Source organism: Acipenser ruthenus, chromosome 17 (genome assembly GCF_902713425.1).
Source record: "Acipenser ruthenus chromosome 17, fAciRut3.2 maternal haplotype, whole genome shotgun sequence".
Taxonomy (NCBI): domain Eukaryota; kingdom Metazoa; phylum Chordata; class Actinopteri; order Acipenseriformes; family Acipenseridae; genus Acipenser; species Acipenser ruthenus.
In genome coordinates, this window is record NC_081205.1 from 11546108 (window position 1) to 11566426 (window position 20319).

Genomic DNA, 20319 nt, shown 5'->3' on the forward strand with positions numbered 1-20319 from the left:
TACTAGAACAAAATGTGAAAAATGTACTATAACACAACAGTAGCTGACTCTCTGTAACCTGTGATGTTGTTGCCTGTCTAGTTAACTCTGTGGAGAATGCTTCCCCACAACAGTGCTCCTGATCACCCTGTACATTAAACATGCTTGTGAATATTTTAACAAAGACTTCCATTTCCATACCTTTATTAACATTCTGGCCTCCAGGGCCACTGCTTCGACAGTAGGTAATGGTGAGGCGATCTACACAAAAACAAAAGGTGCACGTCAGTAAACATGCTTCACAATAACATGCTTTATAAAAAGTAGTAATTCAATGCAACACTATTATGTCATAGCAGTGAAGGATGGGGGATTGTGATACAGTCTGAACGAAGACAAGCTTTTCCAAACTAGTCTGGACTTATTACAGTTTTTAAAGCTCTGGATTCCCGGATCCAAGTCATTGTAAACATATTCGGCTGCTTTCACAGCCCGATTCAAACCAATCTTGGACTGTGTAATGTTACCCTGTGAAAGGTAGTCCAAGATTAGTGCTAATTAAAACAATCGCAGTAGAAACGCTTACACACACAAAAAAAAAAAAAAAAAAAAAAAAAGGCGAATAATAAAATGATGTATTTATTACAGTAACGTGGCCAAGGCGTAAATATGGGTTCCATGGTGTAATGGTTAGCACTCTGGACTCTGAATCCAGCGATCCGAGTTCAAATCTCGGTGGGACCTTCGTTTTAGTGCATTATTATTCTTAAGTTATTAAAAAGTGTTTCGTCGAACTGACGTTTCTATCATAATAAATGCTTAGAAATTCACTGCAAAGTTGTGGGATGGCACCTTTTAGACATAAAATCTAAAGTATAAAACCCTCAGAAATACTTTTATTTGCTTTTGTCTGCTTTTGCAACCTGTACTGAAAAATCCGAGGTGACCGTAAAAAGCTTGCAGAGTACAGTACCGGTAAAAAGGTAAAGCGTTAATAATTTTTTTGGGGGTTACCGTCCATTCTGTATTTAGCGATAGTGAGGCACACAAATATGAGCAAGAACGGCATTTTCTTTAGGAGCCCCAGTGGCCTAATGGATATGGCACTGGCCTCCTAAGCCAGGGATTGTGGGTTCGAGTCCCATCTGGGGTGTAACGTGTATGTTTTTTTTTTCTCACGACTGTTTTATAATAAACTTTCCAGACGTTTCCCCTCTCTTCAGCTATGATTCATCAAAATAAATAAACATATATTTCAACATGGTTAGCGTCAGTAACCATTTAAACACGGTGTCTGGTAAAGGCAATTTAACCTTACCACCCTAAAGTAACGTTAACCGCTATGATTAAATAGTAGTCCATTATATTAATTAATTTAACAGTATCTTATTAAACATTTGACAACTGAGCAAAAGCAGAGTGGCGCAGCGGAAGCGTGCTGGGCCCATAACCCAGAGGTCGATGGATCGAAACCATCCTCTGCTAGATTTTTTTTGTCAGTTTGTATTTCAGCCGCTTTTATATATATTTCATATTAACAATCACATACCGGTATGTATTGTTTATAAAACCATTACTTCACAGAAGCGTCAGTCAATTCCATTTGTGCCCTGAGTACGAGGGGCGGGGCATCACTCAGCAATAGGAAAATAACAGACAAGAGGCAGCGCCAATTGGGAAAGCACATAGCTTTAGGGTATGGGCGGGGCTACTGGCTGCTTTTTTAATTCCGTACCTCTTTGGGACTGTGGTAGTTCTGTACTTGTTTGCTTTGTTATGAAAAAATATTTCGTTGATACTGTAGTACAAACTACGCTAATTATAGATGAAAGTATTTACGTAAAAGCTCTCTTTTGGTGAAAGACCGCGTGGCCTAATGGATAAGGCGTCTGACTTCGAATCAGAAGACTGAGGGTTTGAGTCCCTTCGTGGTCGTTCTTTTATTTTAGATTTTATTTATTAATTGTGTAACTTGTATTTCAGATCAAATAATACAATGTAAGTCAGTGTACATGTTTCTGCGTTTTAAAAAGTGATATAGGCTCTTTTCCTTTGGTGTGGTAAGGAAAATAATTTAACTTAAATATAGAAATATGTTCTACATCAGTGTGATCTCGTTAGAAATGTACCTAATGTATAGTCTAGTATATGTCAAATGATCAATTCCTTACGTAGATTCCTTCTATCGCAGGTGAATCAACTACAAGCTGTGCAGCTTCACTATTTGCTGTACGGGACGCGTCGTGTCGCAGCACTTTTGACTGCGCAAAGTGGTCACAGCTGTTGTTCACACTTTAAATACAGATTGCATTCGCAAAATTGGATACATTTACATTTAAAGTAAATGTGCTGAGTTTGTACCTCTTATCAAGAGGTTTTAAAAGCGACATCGTTGGTACATCCGTCCTCTCAACCAACAGGGAACCCGAAAGGGAGAATTTCAAACATTTGTCGCACTGAGACCCTCGACTCTGACCAGAAATGATGTCGGAGTCTGAAGTCTGGACGGTAAAGTTTTGTACTCTAAAGTAACATTTAAACTTGCCAGCAGTCAAAAGCAAGTCTTTATATTATTGGTTCTGGTGTACTATTTAAAAGCTCTTGTGTATGTTGATGTAGCTAAACCTACATTTGGACAACTTTCCGTGAATTCTTGTTTTTTTGCCGCACCTTGCCAGTAAAACGAACTAAAAAGTACTGCATCAAAATCATAGCCTTATAACAAACTAATTAGACCAATGTCTGATTTTATTCATGTTTTCATCGTATAGCACAGATTCATAGAGGTGTTTTTTGTTAAGCTTTCATTTCAGTTAGAAGTTAAAATATTTACCCTTTACACACCAGCTGTTAGTTAACTTTCACATTTCTTCAATGTTATTAGCAGTCAGCTCCAGTGAATATGTAATCTTAGTATTGATGTTACCTGAGAAATAATCTTTTGTCGCACATCTTCAGGAATCCAATCAGCTGTTTGTATGTGGAACCGGACTTCAGCTTGTGTGTTTACTAGAACAAAATGTGAAAAATGTACTATAACAGAACAGTAGCTGACTCTCTGTAACCTGTGATGTTGTTGCCTGTCTAGTTAACTCTGTGGAGAATGCTTCCCCACAACAGTGCTCCTGATCACCCTGTACATTAAACATGCTTGTGAATATTTTAACAAAGACTTCCATTTCCATACCTTTATTAACATTCTGGCCTCCAGGGCCACTGCTTCGACAGTAGGTAATGGTGAGGCGATCTACACAAAAACAAAAGGTGCACGTCAGTAAACATGCTTCACAATAACATGCTTTATAAAAAGTAGTAATTCAATGCAACACTATTATGTCATAGCAGTGAAGGATGGGGGATTGTGATACAGTCTGAAATAAGACAAGCTTTTCCAAACTAGTCTGGACTTATTACAGTTTTTAAAGCTCTGGATTCCCGGATCCAAGTCATTGTAAACATATTCGGCTGCTTTCACAGCCCGATTCAAACCAATCTTGGACTGTGTAATGTTACCCTGTGAAAGGTAGTCCAAGATTAGTGCTAATTAAAACAATCGCAGTAGAAACGCTTACACACACACAAAAAAAAAAAAAAAAAAAAAGGCGAATAATAAAATGATGTATTTATTACAGTAACGTGGCCAAGGCGTAAATATGGGTTCCATAGTGTAATGGTTAGCACTCTGGACTCTGAATCCAGCGATCCGAGTTCAAATCTCGGTGGGACCTTCGTTTTAGTGCATTATTATTCTTAAGTTATTAAAAAGTGTTTCGTCGAACTGACGTTTCTATCATAATAAATGCTTAGAAATTCACTGCAAAGTTGTGGGATGGCACCTTTTAGACATAAAATCTAAAGTATAAAACCCTCAGAAATACTTTTATTTGCTTTTGTCTGCTTTTGCAACCTGTACTGAAAAATCCGAGGTGACCGTAAAAAGCTTGCAGAGTACAGTACCGGTAAAAAGGTAAAGCGTTAATAATTTTTTTGGGGGTTACCGTCCATTCTGTATTTAGCGATAGTGAGGCACACAAATATGAGCAAGAACGGCATTTTCTTTAGGAGCCCTAGTGGCCTAATGGATATGGCACTGGCCTCCTAAGCCAGGGATTGTGGGTTCGAGTCCCATCTGGGGTGTAACGTGTATGTTTTTTTTTTCTCACGACTGTTTTATAATAAACTTTCCAGACGTTTCCCCTCTCTTCAGCTATGATTCATCAAAATAAATAAACATATATTTCAACATGGTTAGCGTCAGTAACCATTTAAACACGGTGTCTGGTAAAGGCAATTTAACCTTACCACCCTAAAGTAACGTTAACCGCTATGATTAAATAGTAGTCCATTATATTAATTAATTTAACAGTATCTTATTAAACATTTGACAACTGAGCAAAAGCAGAGTGGCGCAGCGGAAGCGTGCTGGGCCCATAACCCAGAGGTCGATGGATCGAAACCATCCTCTGCTAGATTTTTTTTGTCAGTTTGTATTTCAGCCGCTTTTATATATATTTCATATTAACAATCACATACCGGTATGTATTGTTTATAAAACCATTACTTCACAGAAGCGTCAGTCAATTCCATTTGTGCCCTGAGTACGAGGGGCGGGGCATCACTCAGCAATAGGAAAATAACAGACAAGAGGCAGCGCCAATTGGGTAAGCACATAGCTTTAGGGTATGGGCGGGGCTACTGGCTGCTTTTTTAATTCCGTACCTCTTTGGGACTGTGGTAGTGCTGTATTTGTTTGCTTCGTTATGAACAAACTACGCTAATTATAGAGTAAAGTATTTACGAAAACGCTCTCTTTCGGTGAAAGACCGCGTGGCCTAATGGATAAGGCGTCTGACTTCGAATCAGAAGATTGAGGGTTCGAGTCCTTTCGTGGTCGGTTTTTTATTTTAGATTTTATTTATTAATTGTGTAACTTGTATTTCAGATCAAATAATACAATGTAAGTCAGTGTACATGTTTCTGCGTTTTAAAAAGTGATATAAACTCTTTTTCCTTTAGTGTGGTAAGGAAAATAATTTAACTTAAATATAGAAATATGTTCTACATCAGTGTGATCTCGTTAGAAATGTACCTAATGTATAGTCCAGTATATGTCAAATGATCAATTCCTTACGTAGATTCTTTCTATCGCAGATGAATCAACTACAAGCTGTGCAGCTTCACTATTTGCTGTACGGGACGCGTCGTGTCGCAGCACTTTTGACTGCGCAAAGTGGTCACAGCTGTTGTTCACACTTTAAATTATTATTATTTGTTTATTTGTTTATTTAGCAAATACAGATTGCATTCGCAAAATTGGATACATTTAAAGTAAATGTGCTGAGTTTGTAGCTCTTATCAAGAGGTTTTAAAAGCGACATCGTTGGTACATCCGTCCTCTAAACCAACAGGGAAACCCGAAAGGGAGAATTTCAAACATTTGTCGCACTGAGACCCTCGACTCTGACCAAAAATGATGTCGGAGTCTGAAGTCTGGACGGTAAAGTTTTGTACTCTAAAGTAACATTTAAACTTGCCAGCAGTCAAAAGCAAGTCTTTATATTATTGGTTCTGGTGTACTATTTAAAAGCTCATGTGTATGTTGATGTAGCTAAACCTACATTTGGACAACTTTCCGTGAATTCTTGTTTTTTTGCCGCACCTTGCCAGTAAAATGAACTAAAAAGTACTGCATCAAAATCATAGCCTTATAACAAACTAATTAGACCAATGTCTGATTTTATTAATGTTTTCATCGTATAGCACAGATTCATAGAGGTGTTTTTTGTTAAGCTTTCATTTCAGTTAGAAGTTAAAATATTTACCCTTTGCAGGGATATGGAGGAATGCAGTACAGTGTGCAGAGAGCTGATGCAGGCAGGGATATGGAGGAATCCAGTACAGTGTGCAGAGAGCTGATTCAGACAGTGATATGGAGGAATGCAGTACAGTGTGCAGAGAGCTGATTCAGGCAGGGACATTGAGGATTGCAGTAAAGTGTGCACTGAGCTGATTCAGGCAGGGATATGAAGGAATGCAGTACAGTGTGCAGAGATCTGATTCAGGCAGGGATATGGAGGAATGCAGTACAGTGTGCAGAGAGCTGATTCAGGCAGGGATATGAAGGAATGCAGTACAGTGTGCAGAGATCTTATTCAGGCAGGAATATGGAGGAATGCAGTACCGTGTGCAGAGCTGATTTAGGAAGCAATATGGAGGAATGCAGTACAGTGTGCAGAGAGCTGATTCAGGCAGGGACATTGAGGAATGCAGTACCGTGTGCAGAGAGCTGATTCAGGCAGGGATATGGAGGAATGCAGTACAGTGTGCAGAGCTGATTCAGGCAGGGATATGGAGGAATGCAGTACAGTGTGCAGAGCTGATTCAGGCAGGGATATGGAGGAATGCAGTACAGTGTGCAGAGCTGATTCAGGCAGGGATATGGAGGAATGCAGTACAGTGTGCAGGTAGCTGATTCAGGCAGGGATATGGAGGAATGCAGTACAGTGTGCAGAGCTGATTCAGGCAGGGATATAGAATGCAGTACAGTGTGCAGAGCTGATTCAGGCAGGGATATGGAGGAATGCAGTACAGTGTGCAGAGCTGATTCAGGTAGGGATATGGAGGAATGCAGTATAGTGTGCACAGGGCTGACTCAGGCAGGGATATAGAGGAATGCAGTACAGTGTGCAGAGAGCTGATTCAGGCAGGGATATGGAGGAATGCAGTGCAGTGTGCAGAGAGCTGATTCATACAGGGATATGGAGGAATGCAGTACAATGTGCAGAGCTGATTCTGGGAGGGATATGGAGGAATGTAGTACAGTGTGCAGACCTGATTCAGGCAGGAAAATAGAGGAATGCAGTACAGTGTGCAGAGCTGATTCAGGCAGCGATATGGAGAAATGCAGTACAATGTGCAGAGATCTGATTCAGGCAGGGATATGGAGGAATGCAGTACAATGTGCAGAGAGCTGATTCAGGCGGGGACATGGAGGAATGCAGTACAGTGTGCAGAGCTGTTTTAGGAAGCAATATGGTGGAATGCAGTACAGTGTGCAGAGAGCTGATTCAGACAGGGATATGGAGGAATGCAGTACAGTGTGCAGAGAGCGGATTCAGACAGGGATATGGAGGAATGCAGTACAGTGTGCAGAGCTGATTCAGGCAGGGATATTGAGGAATGCAGTACAGTGTGCAGTGCTGACTCAGGCAGGCATATGGAGAAATGCAGTACAGTGTGCAGTGAGCTGATTCAGGCAGGGATATGGAGGAATGCACTACAGTGCGCAGAGATCTGATTCAGACAGGGATATGGAGGAATGCAGTACAGTGTGCACAGAGTTGACTCAGGCAGGGATATGGAGGAATGCAGTACAGTGTGCAGAGAGCTGACCCAGGCTGGGAAATGGAGGAATGTAATACAGTGTGCAGGGAGCTGATTCAGGCACTTGGTTGATGGCAGGTGCTTCTGTCTGGCTCTGATTCCTTCAGGAAATTTGGAAATCAGCAGAAAGTTTATTTCTATGAATGTTCCACAATCTAGAGAATGCATACCATAGTTTATTTCTTGGCCAACCAATTTATCTTTTTTCATTTATATATTTTGGAAAAGTTCTTTTCTGTAAATTCATATTCACGCTTTTAAAAATATTAAGTTTCTGCTTGGTTCACACCAATACTACTGTGGTTAGCCGCTGCCATGGTGTATCGCCCCCTTGTGGAAAATATCTGAAGTTCTTCACCGCTGCCTAGATCGAACTAAGGAGATCAAGAATCCACCAAATTGTCTAAAATATAACCTAAACGTATCAAATTAAAACAGCAGCAGTAGAAACGCTTACAAAAAATAGAATAATAATAAAATGATGTATTTATTACAGTTAAGTGGCCGATACATAAATATGGTTTCCATGGTGTAATGGTTATCACTCATGACTTTCAATCCTGTGATCTGAGTTCAAATCCCCGTAGGACAATCATTTTAGCATTATTATTCTTAAGATATTAAAAAGTGTTTCATCGAGCTGACGTTTCTATAAGAACATAAGAACATAAGAAAGTTTACAAACGAGAGGAGGCCATTCAGCCCATCTTGCTCGTTTGGTTGTTAGTAGCTTAATGATCCTAGAATCTCATCAAGCAGCTTCTTGAAGCATCCCAGGGTGTCAGCTTCAACAACATTACAGGGGAGTTTGTGCCACACCCTCACAATTCTCTGTGTAAAAAATGCGCGTCCTATTTTCTGTTCTGAATGCCCCTTTATCTCATCTCCATTTGTGAGCCCTGGTCCTTGTTTCTTTTTTCAGGTCAAATAAGTCCCCTGGGTTGACATTGTCTATACCTTTTAGGATTTTGAATGTTTGAATCAGATCGCCGCGTAGTCTTCTTTGTTCAAGACTGTATAGATTCAATTCTTTTAGCCTGTCTGCATACGACATGCCTTTTAAACCCGGGATAATTTTGGTTGCTCTTCTTTCCACTCTTTCTAGAGCAGCAATATCATTTTTGTAACGAGGTGACCAGAACTGAACACAATATTCTAGGTGAGGTCTTACTAATGCATTGCAGAGTTTTAACATTACTTCCCTTGATTTAAATTCAACACTTCTCACAATATATCCGAGCATCTTGTTAGCCTTTTTTATAGCTTCCCCACATTGTCTAGATGAAGACATTTCTGAGTCAACATAAACTCCTAGGTCTTTTTCATAGTTCCCTTCTTCAATTTCACTATCTCCCATATGATATTTATAATGCACATTTTTATTGCCCGCATGCAATACTTTACACTTTTCTCTATTAAATTTCATTTGCCATGTGTCTGCCCAATTCTGAATGCTGTCTAGATCATTTTGAATGACCTTTGCTGCTTCAACAGTGTTTGCCACTCCTCCTATTTTTGTGTCGTCTGCAAATTTAACTTTTTGTTTGCTTACTATACCAGAATCTAAATCATTAATGTAGATCAGGAATAGCAGAGGACTTAATACTGATCCCTGTGGTACACCACTGGTTACCTCGCTCCATTTTGAGTTTCACATGGAGTTATATGGTAATCTTGGGTATTGGTGAAGGCGTGGTTTAGCTTTAATGTACACTTCCAATTTCCCTTTGCTAAAATAAATCCCTTTGAGAACGAAAACCAGCGGTCCAGAGAAGCTGCTTATCTGCCTTTTGTACGCATTAAAAAAATGTGAAACACGCACTCAGTTTACCATTACCATGTCAGGAGGCTACTTTGACACTGCTCAGCAAACAAGTAACCTAACTTTCCAACACCACAACCATTGTAAACACACAGCAATGTGCAGATGTATTTTAAGATGTTAATTTACAGTCCACTGTGCCAGCCAGTATTTTAGAGTCATACTGATCATGCCTCTTTCAACTGATCAACTCTTACACATGTGGTACATCCGAGTAACTATTTAGAAAACTATTCATAACTTCCAATTACCCAACCCAGCAAAACCAGCCGACAAATTAAAATAAACGAGGAACAAACAACACTTTGTACAAGTCATTCATTTATTCTTTACAGATTGCTTCAATGCAGCCAGCCTTCATATCCTGGCATCACCTTCAATCAAACTCCTCGCGTCGGCTTCGCTTCACTGCAGTGTGCATTTTCTTTTGCTGCAGGCGTTCTCGGTTCATTTTGTCTATCCTGAAAAGAGAAACAATGTTAATTTGCTCTGGAGGCAAATTGTAAGGTTACGGCATCTCTGAACAAATAGTTTGTAAACATGAAGACAACTGGATATGGGAAAATGAGCATGAAGCTAATATCTGTTATCATCCAAAATCCAAGAAGTGACGCCAATATCACAACCCTCTTAGAGCAGAGTGCGGTTAGATTGTTTGCTACGGGAAGGATCAGCATCTGAAATAGTATAATTGAGGGCTAGTGCATTGCTGTGTCGTGGTACAAGGTAATGATCCCAGTTTTAAATGAGCTCTTGGCAGCCCTGATCAGATCCTGGTGTCACAGGAAGATTACCTGTAGCGTCGGAGAGCCACGTCTTCTTGGGAAGGCTGCCTGTGTTTCACGCTGGCAGCAGCGATCATGTCTCGGATCTTCTGCAAACAGTCAGACAGATTGCGCATCTGGTACCGGCTCACTTCCGAGGTGACGATCAGCTCCCCACTTCTGTTTATTCGGTTTGTATGCTGAGATGCAAAATAAATAAATAAAAACATAACTAACAGGGTTTTAACAGCCAGTTCTGAGGCCTGACCTATTACATGTAGTGCTCAAAACAGTAGAACATATTAAAGTCCCTGATATTTATTTACTTACAAAAAAAAAGTATACACACCTCCTCAATTTTGTAAATGTCCCAGTGTCACGCAGCTGTGTACTATGTCACGCTGCTATCCCCTGATGTATGCAATTCGTGGTATTTTTTTGTAAGTAAAACTAAGGCTACGATTTTGTCACAGAGGTCATGGAAATCCTGAAAATCGTGAATTTGAATGTAGTCTTGGACGCCTGAAAATAGATGTGAAACACATTTGATGAGGCGCTTCCTTTATTTCCGTTAAAAAATGTACTGAAAATACTAATCTGTGTAGGTCAGCGAATGAGATAACTGAGCGAGCAAGTATGTAAATGGGTGACAGCTAAAAGAAAAACAATTGTGAGAGCTGTTTTCTGTAAAGAAAGAACAACAATGCATCGGAGAACAGAAGTTTTCCAACTTAGAGGCTCTTTTTACAACATTCTATTTCTGAATCGTGGAAAACTCGAAATCCTGGTTCACTCTAAAGTAACATTTAAACTTGCCAGCAGTCAAAAGCAAGTCTTTATATTATTGGTTCTGGTGTACTATTTAAAAGCTCTTGTGTATGTTGATGTAGCTAAACCTACATTTGGACAACTTTCCGTGAATTCTTGTTTTTTTGCCGCACCTTGCCAGTAAAACGAACTAAAAAGTACTGCATCAAAATCATAGCCTTATAACAAACTAATTAGACCAATGTCTGACTTTATTCATGTTTTCATCGTATAGCACAGATTCATAGAGGTGTTTCTTGTTAAGCTTTCATTTCAGTTACAAGTTACAATATTTACCCTTTACACACCAGCTGTTAGTTAACTTTCACATTTCTTCAATGTTATTAGCAGTCAGCTCCAGTGAATATGTAATCTTAGTATTGATGTTGTGAAAAATGTACTAGAACACAACAGTTAGCTGACTCTCTATAACCTGTGATGTTGTTGCCTGTCTAGTTAACTCTGTGGAGAATGCTTCCCCACAACAGTGCTCCTGATCACCGTGTACATTAAACATGCTTGTGAATATTTTAACAAAGACTTCCATTTCCATACCTTTATTAACATTCTGGCCCCCAGGGCCACTGCTTCGACAGTAGGTAATGGTGAGGCGATCTACACAAAAACAAAAGGTGCACGTCAGTAAACATGCTTCACAATAACATGCTTTATAAAAAGTAGTAATTCAATGCAACACTATTATGTCATAGCAGTGAAGGATGGGGGATTGTGATACAGTCTGAACGAAGACAAGCTTTTCCAAACTAGTCTGGACTTATTACAGTTTTTAAAGCTCTGGATTCCCGGATCCAAGTCATTGTAAACATATTCGGCTGCTTTCACAGCCCGATTAAAACCAATCTTGGACTGTGTAATGTTACCCTGGGAAAGGTAGTCCAAGATTAGTGCTAATTAAAACAATCGCAGTAGAAACGCTTACACACACAAAAAAAAAAAAAAAAAAAAAAAAAAGCGAATAATAAAATGATGTATTTATTACAGTTACGTGGCCAAGGCGTAAATATGGGTTCCATGGTGTAATGATTAGCACTCTGGACGCTGAATCCAGCGATCCGAGTTCAAATCTCGGTGGGACCTTCGTTTTAGTGCATTATTATTCTTAAGTTATTAAAAAGTGTTTCATCGAACTGACGTTTCTCAGTTCGTTAAATACTGTTAAATTCACTGCAAAGTTGTGGGATGGCACCTTTTAGCCATAAAATCTAAAGTATAAAACCCTCAGAAATACTTTTATTTGCTTTTGTCTGCTTTTGCAACCTGTACTGAAAAATCCAAGGTGACCGTAAAAAGCTTGCAGAGTACAGTACAGGTAAAAAGGTAAAGCGTTAATAATTTTTTTTTGGGTTGCCTTTCATTCTGTATTTAGCGATAGTCAGGCACACAAATATGAACAAGAACGATAGGTTGCGGATGCAACCCCGGTTCCCTGAAAGAGAAAATAACCATCAACATGAGATATTGCCGTCAGGCAGCACCGGTAGGCTGAGCTTTTATAGCAAAGCTGCCGATAGGCCCCCACGCCAGCTGCAGTGTAAGCCCGCCCCCCTGGGAGCTTACTTAACTGCGCGCGCGGGGATGCACTTCCTCTTTTGCTCTTCAGGCCGTGAAGGCCTCCAGAGCGACCTCGCAGCTTGATGGTTATTTTCTCTTTCAGGGAACCGGGGTTGCATCCGCAACCTATCGTTCCCTTTCAAGTCGAAAATAACCATCAACATGGGATACAGTGAACCCTAGCTGTCGCGAGGGAGGATTCTCGGCAGTAGGACAGACTTACGTCATAACGCAACTGCGTAGGCAGTACATCTAGGCATATGCGGAGCTGCGCCTCAGCGTCTATGCTCGTAATGACACCTGTCTTAAAGGTGGAACAGTCAACACCATGCTATCAACCACTCTATACGTCCGCATCCTGAGGCGTCGTAGAGTGTAAAACAGATGCTCCAAACAGTGGAGCAGAGGAATCCAGTACATTTAACCTGTAAAACCTCATGAAAGTATGCGGCGTAGCCCAACTGGCTGCCGTGCAAATATCAGACACCGGCACCCCTCGAAAGAGGGCCCAGGATGTCGCCATACCTTTGGTAGAATGCGCCTTCAACTGCCCTAGTGGTGGAAGGCCTGCAGATTCATACGCTAATTTAATAGCATCCACTATCCAGTGGGAAAGGCGCTGTTTAGACAGCGGCTGACCCAAAGATCTAGAACCATGGCATATGAACAACTGTTCTGTCTGCCTCACAGTCTTTGTACGGTCAATATAACACCTCAATGCCCTCACGGGGCAGAGCATGTGTAACCGCTCTTCCTCTGGGGAAGAAAAAGGAGGAGGATGGAACGCCATCAACTCGACTGACTGGTTCATGTGGAACGGGGATATAACCTTTGGTAAAAAGGCCGGATTAGGGCGCATGGAGACCTTAGAACCGTCTCCTGCAAAACGAGTACAAGAAGGATGCACTGAAAGTGCATGTAACTCGCTCACGCGTTTTGCTGATACCACAGCCAGCAAAAATGCAGTCTTAATAGATATGAGCTTCATATCCACGCTGTGGAGAGGCTCAAACGGTGCCTTGGTAAGGGCTTCTAGCACCACATCAAGGCTCCACGACGGTAAACTGGTCGTTCTTGGAGGCCGCAAGCGTCTTGCGCCTTTCAGAAACTGAGATGCCAAAAAATGGCAACCAGGTGATAAACCGGCAATGCGTACATGACAAGCCGAAATGGCGGCTAAATACACTTTAAGTGTAGAAGGAGATTTCCCTTCATCCAGCAGTTTCTGCAGAAACTGCAATATTACTGCCATAGGACAGGAGACTGGGTCGTGGCTCTCAGCCAGACACCAACTCTGAAACAACTGCCACTTATACGCATACTGCGACCTAGTAGAGGGCACTCTCGCACTCTGGATGGTCGATATAGATGCGCTCTACCACCCGAGGGTGAAGACGCCATTCGCCCGCAAGAGGACCTCCTCTGGACAGGAGATCCGCTGCGTAATTGACTCTGCCCGGCAGATGAACTGCACGCAGAGAGGCTAAACGCGGTTGAGCCCAGAGCAACAGCCGCGTTACCATCCGGTGAAGACCGGTGGACCGCAATCCGCCCTGGCGATTGATATACGCCACTACTGTGGTGTTGTCTGACCGCACTAACACGTGCTTGTCTAGAAGCACTGGCAAGAAGTGCCGAAGGGCGAGGTCCACTGCTCTGAGTTCCAGAGCGTTGATGTGGGCTGACCTCCAGGGTCCTGACCACACTCCACGGGTCCCTGTCCCGTTCCAGACTGCCCCCCAACCTTGGTTGGAAGCGTCGGTCGTGATAACTTCCCTTCGGAAGATGGGACCCAAGCACACGCCCTGGCGGATGTTCGACTGAACTTTCCACCAGCGTAATGCTTCCCAGCAGGTTCGGGATACCCTCAACCTGCGGTGCTTGTCTCTCCGCGGGTGCAACGCGAAGGCATTGAACCAGGCCTGCAGAGGTCTCTGGTGTAGTAAGCCCAAAGGAAGGGCTTGCGAGGCGGCAGCCATCAACCCCAGCATGCGCTGACAGAGCTCCATGCTGACTGTTTCTCTCAACCTGAATAGGGAGAGACACCGCTCTAATGAGGCAACTCTTTGTGTCGATAGGGTCGCTGCCATGGACACTGAGTCCAGATGCAGACCCAAAAACTCGGTCTGTTGGCTGGGCACGAGGCGGCTCTTGTCTGGATTGACCTTCAGACCTAGCTGCTGAAGATGGTCTGTAACCATCACTGTGTGCTGTGCCAGCTGCTCCTTTGACTGCGCGCAGACGAGCCAGTCGTCCAGATAGTTCAGCAGTCGGACGCCTTGAGCCCGCAAAGGAGCTAAAATGGCGTCCATACACTTCGAAAAGGTTCGAGGAGCTAGAGACAGGCCGAATGGCAGGACGCAAAACTCGTAGACCCTGCTCTGGAATGCGAATCGTAGATACTTCGTGTGACCCGGATAGATGGGAACGTGAAAGTACGCATCTGTCAGATCTATGGTGGTAAACCAGTCGCCCTGCCGGACAGACTGGACAATGTGCCTGTGCGTGAGCATCTTGAACGACAACACCCGTAGGTATTTGTTCAGTACACGCAGGTCTAGAATAGGGCGGAGCCCGCCGTCCTTCTTTGGCACAAGGAAGTACTTGGAGTAGAACCCCTGGTCGGTCAGAGCAGGGTCTACTAGTTGAATGGCACGCTTCCTGAGCAATGCCTGTATTTCCACATTCAGAGCTGAGGACTGAACCACGTCCTTCACCACAGTTACCACCACCCCCCTGAAGGGGGGGGGGTTTAACCGGAACTGAAGGGTGTACCCGGTGAGTATAGTTTTGCGCACCCAGATATCGCTGGTGCATTGTTGCCAAAACAGAAGCTGTGGAACAGTGTAGGGTTGGGCTAATGGCTGCCTGGTTTTCTCAGGGCTGCTTAGGCTTCGCTCGCTCACGAGGGGCCTGGCCAGAGCCACGAGGGCGTGGTCTGCCGCCTCCTCTAGGTCGCCACCCTGTGCGCTGTGGTCGTCCCCTTGGGATTTGGCCACGCGCTGCTGTATCCGCCGGGGAGGTCTTAGTACCCCCTGGACGGGGCTGGTGTTGCGGTGGTGTTCTACGCCACTGATGTTCTTGTGGGCGTTTGACCTGGAAAGGCCTACGCGGCCATATTGTAGCCAACTGCTGTGATGCCTCTCTAGCCTTAGCTGAGCTTTGCAGCATCTCTTCCACCGCTGTGCCAAATGTGTGCCCCGGTGTAATTGGGGCATCCAACAAGGGAGCTTTGTCATGCTCCTCGACTCTCGCCTGCGAGAGCCAGAGCTGTCGTCTGGCCACCACCAGAGACGCGATGCTCCTGCCCTGGGCCCGCGCGTTAAGCTGGGCTAGCTTGACCAGCAGCTGGGCAACTAGCCCCAACTCCACTCTCAGAGACACCGAAGGGTAGTCTGGGAGATCCTTTATTAGCGCAGCCTGATAAACTGAGAGGAGGCTGGCCAGATTGGACAGCCTAACTGCCTCTGTAGCCGCCGAATAGCCCCTCTTTAGGTGCACCTCAGTGATCCTGCACTGCTTGTTAGGGCAGGTGGGGTCTTTCACCAACCCAGAGAGTGTTGGTGACTTCACCAACGCTGCGAACGCAGCGCCAACTGGCGGAAATGACGCCAGACCCGCTTCACTCGCACCTTGCATGGTAAAGGCAGCCGCCTTACGCGAGGTTGCCGGGGCGGAGGCTGGAGTCCCCCAAGTGGACTGCACCTCCTTAACAAAGTCTGGGAAGGCCGGAAGCATCCTAGACTGCTGGCCCTGTGCCAAAGGCGACTCAAAAAGAGAGCGCCTAGGTTCTTCAGTGGCAGGCCATTCTAAGCCCAGGTGGCGAGTCGCCCGCTCTACTAGGGACCATAAAGAGTCATCTACGCCTACCTCCATCTCAGACTCTGAGTGGTGGGACGTGAGCTCTGCCTCCACACTATCCTCTCCGTGGAGAGGCTCACCCTCTGATGCATCTCGAGAGATAGCATCCACGTCCCATGCGTCCTGTTGCGCAACTGGAACGGACAGGGGTTGTGGTAGGATGATCGGCTGGTTGACAGCCGGTCTGACTGGCTCCTCTGCGGCCCGAGCTGTGGCCAGGGACATGAGCAGCGATTGCTGCCCCATCATAAGGTCCATAAACTGAGACATCTTATTAGTAAGCTCAGTTACACCACCTCGCCTGTCGCGACGAGGAGAACGGGAACGTCCTCTCCTTTGGGGCGATCTAGAGCGGGATCTCGAGATCTGACGGGAGCGTTCGCCGCGAGGAGAAGGGCCTCGCCTTACAGAAAGGCTGTGGGAGCGGTCTCTCTTGCGCCTAACGTCAGGAGATCGTTGACCAGGGGTAACCTGGGAAGGCGAACTCCTGGAAAAAGGCAGCTTCGCTGGCGGGGAAGCCAAAGAAGGCTGCGGGGCGGAAAGGGTGTGTGACGACCCAGATGAAGGGGAGCGATCCCCGACTGCTCTCCTCGCCCTATGACGCAGAGTGCGCGTCTGAAAGCTTGCACATAACGTGCAAAAGGCTTTGTCTGCCAAAGCAGATGCCGCATGCTCCGGCCCCAGACAGGACACGCAGTCCTCATGCGGGTCATTAGCCGGTAACTTCGTCCCACAGGTGACACAGCGGTGAAATGACATGGTGCAGCACGTTGTATGCCGAAGCGTACCGTGCCAGTAATAGGAGCGTCGAGCGTTAAGCACTGAGCACCAAGCGAACAGCTTTAAGGTGCGTTGAGGCGCGTGCACCAAGCACTGAAAAGGCAAACGCCAAGTGCGTGCACTGAAGCACCGAGCGTCGAGGTGCGTGCACCAAAGGTGCGTGCACCGAGCACCGAGCGTCGAGGTGCGTGCACCGAGGCACCGAGCACCGAGCGTCGAGGTACGTGCACCGAGGCACCGAGCGTCGAGGCGCGTGCACCAAGGCACCGAGCACCGAGCGTCGAGGCGCGTGCACCGAGGCACCGAGCACCGAGCGTCGAGGTGCGTGCACCGAGGCACCGAGCACCGAGCGTCGAGGTGCGTGCACCGAGGCACCGAGCACCGAGCGTCGAGGTGCGTGCACCGACGCACCGAGCACCGAGCGTCGAGGTGCGTGCACCGAGGCACCGAGCACCGAGCGTCGAGGTGCGTGCACCGAGGCACCGAGCACCGAGCGTCGAGGTGCGTGCACCGAGGCACCGAGCACCGAGCGTCGAGGTGCGTGCACCGAAGCACCGAGCACCGAGTGTCGAGTTGCGTGCACCGACGCACCGAGCACCGAGCGTCGACGTGCGTGCACCGAGGCACCGAGCACCGAGCGTCGAGGTGCGTGCACCGAGGCACCGAGCACCGAGCTTCGAGGTGCGTGCACAGACGCACCGAGCACCAAGCGTCGAGGTGCGTGCACCGAGCACCGAGCGTCGAGGTGCGTGCACAGGTGCGTTGCGTGCACTGAGCCCAAGCACTAGGCGCCGAAGCGCTACACCAGGCGCCTAAGCGCTGACACCGAAAGTGTCTGTGTGTCTGAGTCTCGAAAGACAAGGTGTTGTGTTGCTTATAAGGGCAACAGTTAATGCACTTGGTGGTCGTCTTCCTTATACTGTATGGGAAAAAAACTTTTTTTTTTTTTTTTTTTTTTCTTTTGTTTGGACGCTGCAGCAGACACTACGTATAGTGTAAAACAGTGGGGCTATACTCAATAGCAGCCACGTGGGGGTAGAATGCGCCGCGGTGGGGGGGGAGACTGCAATGCAGGCTGCACGCACACACACACACACACGCGGTCTTGCCTAAGCAAGACCGAGGCTGCAATAATGCGCGTGGCCTAAGGCCAACGCAACACGCGTCCCAAACAATATACAATAAAAAATATATATAACAATATATATACACAAAAAACCCAAATAATAAATATAATAAAATTATATATTATAATAATAACAATAAGAAAAGGAAGACGGGAGACCACGAAGACGCGATGCCAAAGCAAAGCGAAAGGAAAATATATATAAAAGAAATATATATAATCCTAATAACACAATAACTGAAATAAACTCAGAGAAGGGGTAATTAACCAGCTTCTCAAGCGTAAAGATTATCGAGTACAATCAGTTAACAAGCTCTATTATCTATTACCTACCGTATCAAGGCTGAAGACAAAAGAGGAAGTGCATCCCCGCGCGCGCAGTTAAGTAAGCTCCCAGGGGGGCGGGCTTACACTGCAGCTATATTGCTATAAAAGCTCAGCCTACCAGTGCTGCCTGACGGCAATATCTCATGTTGATGGTTATTTTCGACGTGAAAGGGAACGGCATTTTCTTTAGTAGCCCCAGTGGCCTAATGGATAAGGCACTGGCCTCCTAAGCCAGGGATTGTGGGTTCGAGTCCCATCTGGGGTGTAACGTGTATGTTTTTTTTTTTTTCTCACGACTGTTTTATAATAAACTTTCCAGACGTTTCCCCTCTCTTCAGCTATTATTCATCAAAATAAATAAACATATATTTCAACATGGTTAGCGTCAGTAACCATTTTGACACGGTGTCTGGTAAAGGCAATTTAACCTTACCACCCTAAAGTAACGTTAACCGCTATGATTAAATAGTAGTCCATTATATTAATTAATTTAACAGTATCTTATTAAACATTTGACAAATGAGCAAAAGCAGAGTGGCGCAGCGGAAGCGTGCTGGGCCCATAACCCAGAGGTCGATGGATCGAAACCATCCACTGCTAGATTTTTTTTGTCAGTTTGTATTTCAGCCGCTTTTATATATATTTCATATTAACAATCACATACCGGTATGTATTGTTTATAAAACCATTACTTCACAGAAGCGTCAGTCAATTCCATTTGTGCCCTGAGTACGAGGGGCGGGGCATCACTCAGCAAAAGGAAAATAACAGACAAGAGGCAGCGCCAATTGGGTAAGCACATAGCTTTAGGGTATGGGCGGGGCTACTGGCTGCTTTTTTAATTCCGTACCTCTTTGGGACTGTGGTAGTGCTGTACTTGTTTGCTTTGTTATGAAAAAATATTTCGTTGATACTGTAGTACAAACTACGCTAATTATAGATGAAAGTATTTAAGTAAACGCTCTCTTTTGGTGAAAGACCGCGTGGCCTAATGGATAAGGCGTCTGACTTCAAATCAGAAGATTGAGGGTTCGAGTCCCTTCGTGGTCGGTTTTTTTTTTATTTTAGATTTTATTTATTAATTGTGTAACTTGTATTTCAGATCAAATAATACAATCTAAGTCAGTGTACATGTTTCTGCGTTTTAAAAAGTGATATAGGCTCTTTTCCTTTGGTGTGGTAAGGAAAATAATTTAACTTAAATATAGAAATATGTTCTACATCAGTGTGATCTCGTTAGAAATGTACCTAATGTATAGTCCAGTATATGTCAAATGATCAATTCCTTACGTAGATTCCTTCTATCGCAGGTGAATCAACTACAAGCTGTGCAGCTTCACTATTTGCTGTACGGGACGCGTCGTGTCGCAGCACTTTTGACTGCGCAAAGTGGTCACAGCTGTTGTTCACACTTTAAATACAGATTGCATTCGCAAAATTGGATACATTTACATTTAAAGTAAATGTGCTGAGTTTGTACCTCTTATCAAGAGGTTTTAAAAGCGACATCGTTGGTACATCCGTCCTCTCAACCAACAGGGAACCCGAAAGGGAGAATTTCAAACATTTGTCGCACTGAGACCCTCGACTCTGACCAGAAATGATGTCGAAGTCTGAAGTCTGTACGGTAAAGTTTTGTACTCTAAAGTAACATTTAAACTTGCCAGCAGTCAAAAGCAAGTCTTTATATTATTGGTTCTGGTGTACTATTTAAAAGCTCTTGTGTATGTTGATGTAGCTAAACCTGCATTTGGACAACTTTCCGTGAATTCTTGTTTTTTTGCCGCACCTTGCCAGTAAAACGAACTAAAAAGTACTGCATCAAAATCATAGCCTTATAACAAACTAATTAGACCAATGTCTGATTTTATTCATGTTTTCATCGTATAGCACAGATT

General features: G+C 44.4%; 1 protein-coding gene and 8 non-coding genes across 9 annotated transcripts; 8 read left to right on the top strand and 1 right to left on the bottom strand.

Moving 5' to 3' along the window:
* The first annotated feature begins 651 nt into the window (after positions 1-651).
* trnaq-cug (transfer RNA glutamine (anticodon CUG)) lies at positions 652-723 on the top strand. The gene has a single exon. It is a non-coding gene; the product is annotated as a tRNA-Gln (tRNA).
* Positions 724-1059: 336 nt separating this feature from the next.
* Positions 1060-1132, top strand: trnar-ccu (transfer RNA arginine (anticodon CCU)). The gene has a single exon. It is a non-coding gene; the product is annotated as a tRNA-Arg (tRNA).
* Positions 1133-1841: 709 nt separating this feature from the next.
* trnar-ucg (transfer RNA arginine (anticodon UCG)) lies at positions 1842-1914 on the top strand. Its single transcript has one exon. It is a non-coding gene; the product is annotated as a tRNA-Arg (tRNA).
* A 1721-nt stretch (positions 1915-3635) lies between these two features.
* trnaq-cug (transfer RNA glutamine (anticodon CUG)) lies at positions 3636-3707 on the top strand. Its single transcript has one exon. It is a non-coding gene; the product is annotated as a tRNA-Gln (tRNA).
* A 336-nt stretch (positions 3708-4043) lies between these two features.
* Positions 4044-4116, top strand: trnar-ccu (transfer RNA arginine (anticodon CCU)). Its single transcript has one exon. It is a non-coding gene; the product is annotated as a tRNA-Arg (tRNA).
* Positions 4117-4800: 684 nt separating this feature from the next.
* Positions 4801-4873, top strand: trnar-ucg (transfer RNA arginine (anticodon UCG)). Its single transcript has one exon. It is a non-coding gene; the product is annotated as a tRNA-Arg (tRNA).
* A 4621-nt stretch (positions 4874-9494) lies between these two features.
* Positions 9495-10428, bottom strand: LOC131697995 (large ribosomal subunit protein mL62-like). Its single transcript, XM_058990480.1, has 3 exons — positions 10420-10428; positions 9979-10148; positions 9495-9645 (listed from the first exon to the last, which is right to left on the bottom strand). The coding sequence occupies exons 1-3, from the start codon at positions 10426-10428 to the stop codon at positions 9561-9563; spliced, it is 264 nt and encodes an 87-aa protein (XP_058846463.1). The 3' UTR covers positions 9495-9560.
* Positions 10429-11781: 1353 nt separating this feature from the next.
* On the top strand, positions 11782-11853 carry trnaq-cug (transfer RNA glutamine (anticodon CUG)). Its single transcript has one exon. It is a non-coding gene; the product is annotated as a tRNA-Gln (tRNA).
* Positions 11854-18613: 6760 nt separating this feature from the next.
* On the top strand, positions 18614-18686 carry trnar-ccu (transfer RNA arginine (anticodon CCU)). Its single transcript has one exon. It is a non-coding gene; the product is annotated as a tRNA-Arg (tRNA).
* Positions 18687-20319: the final 1633 nt, after the last annotated feature.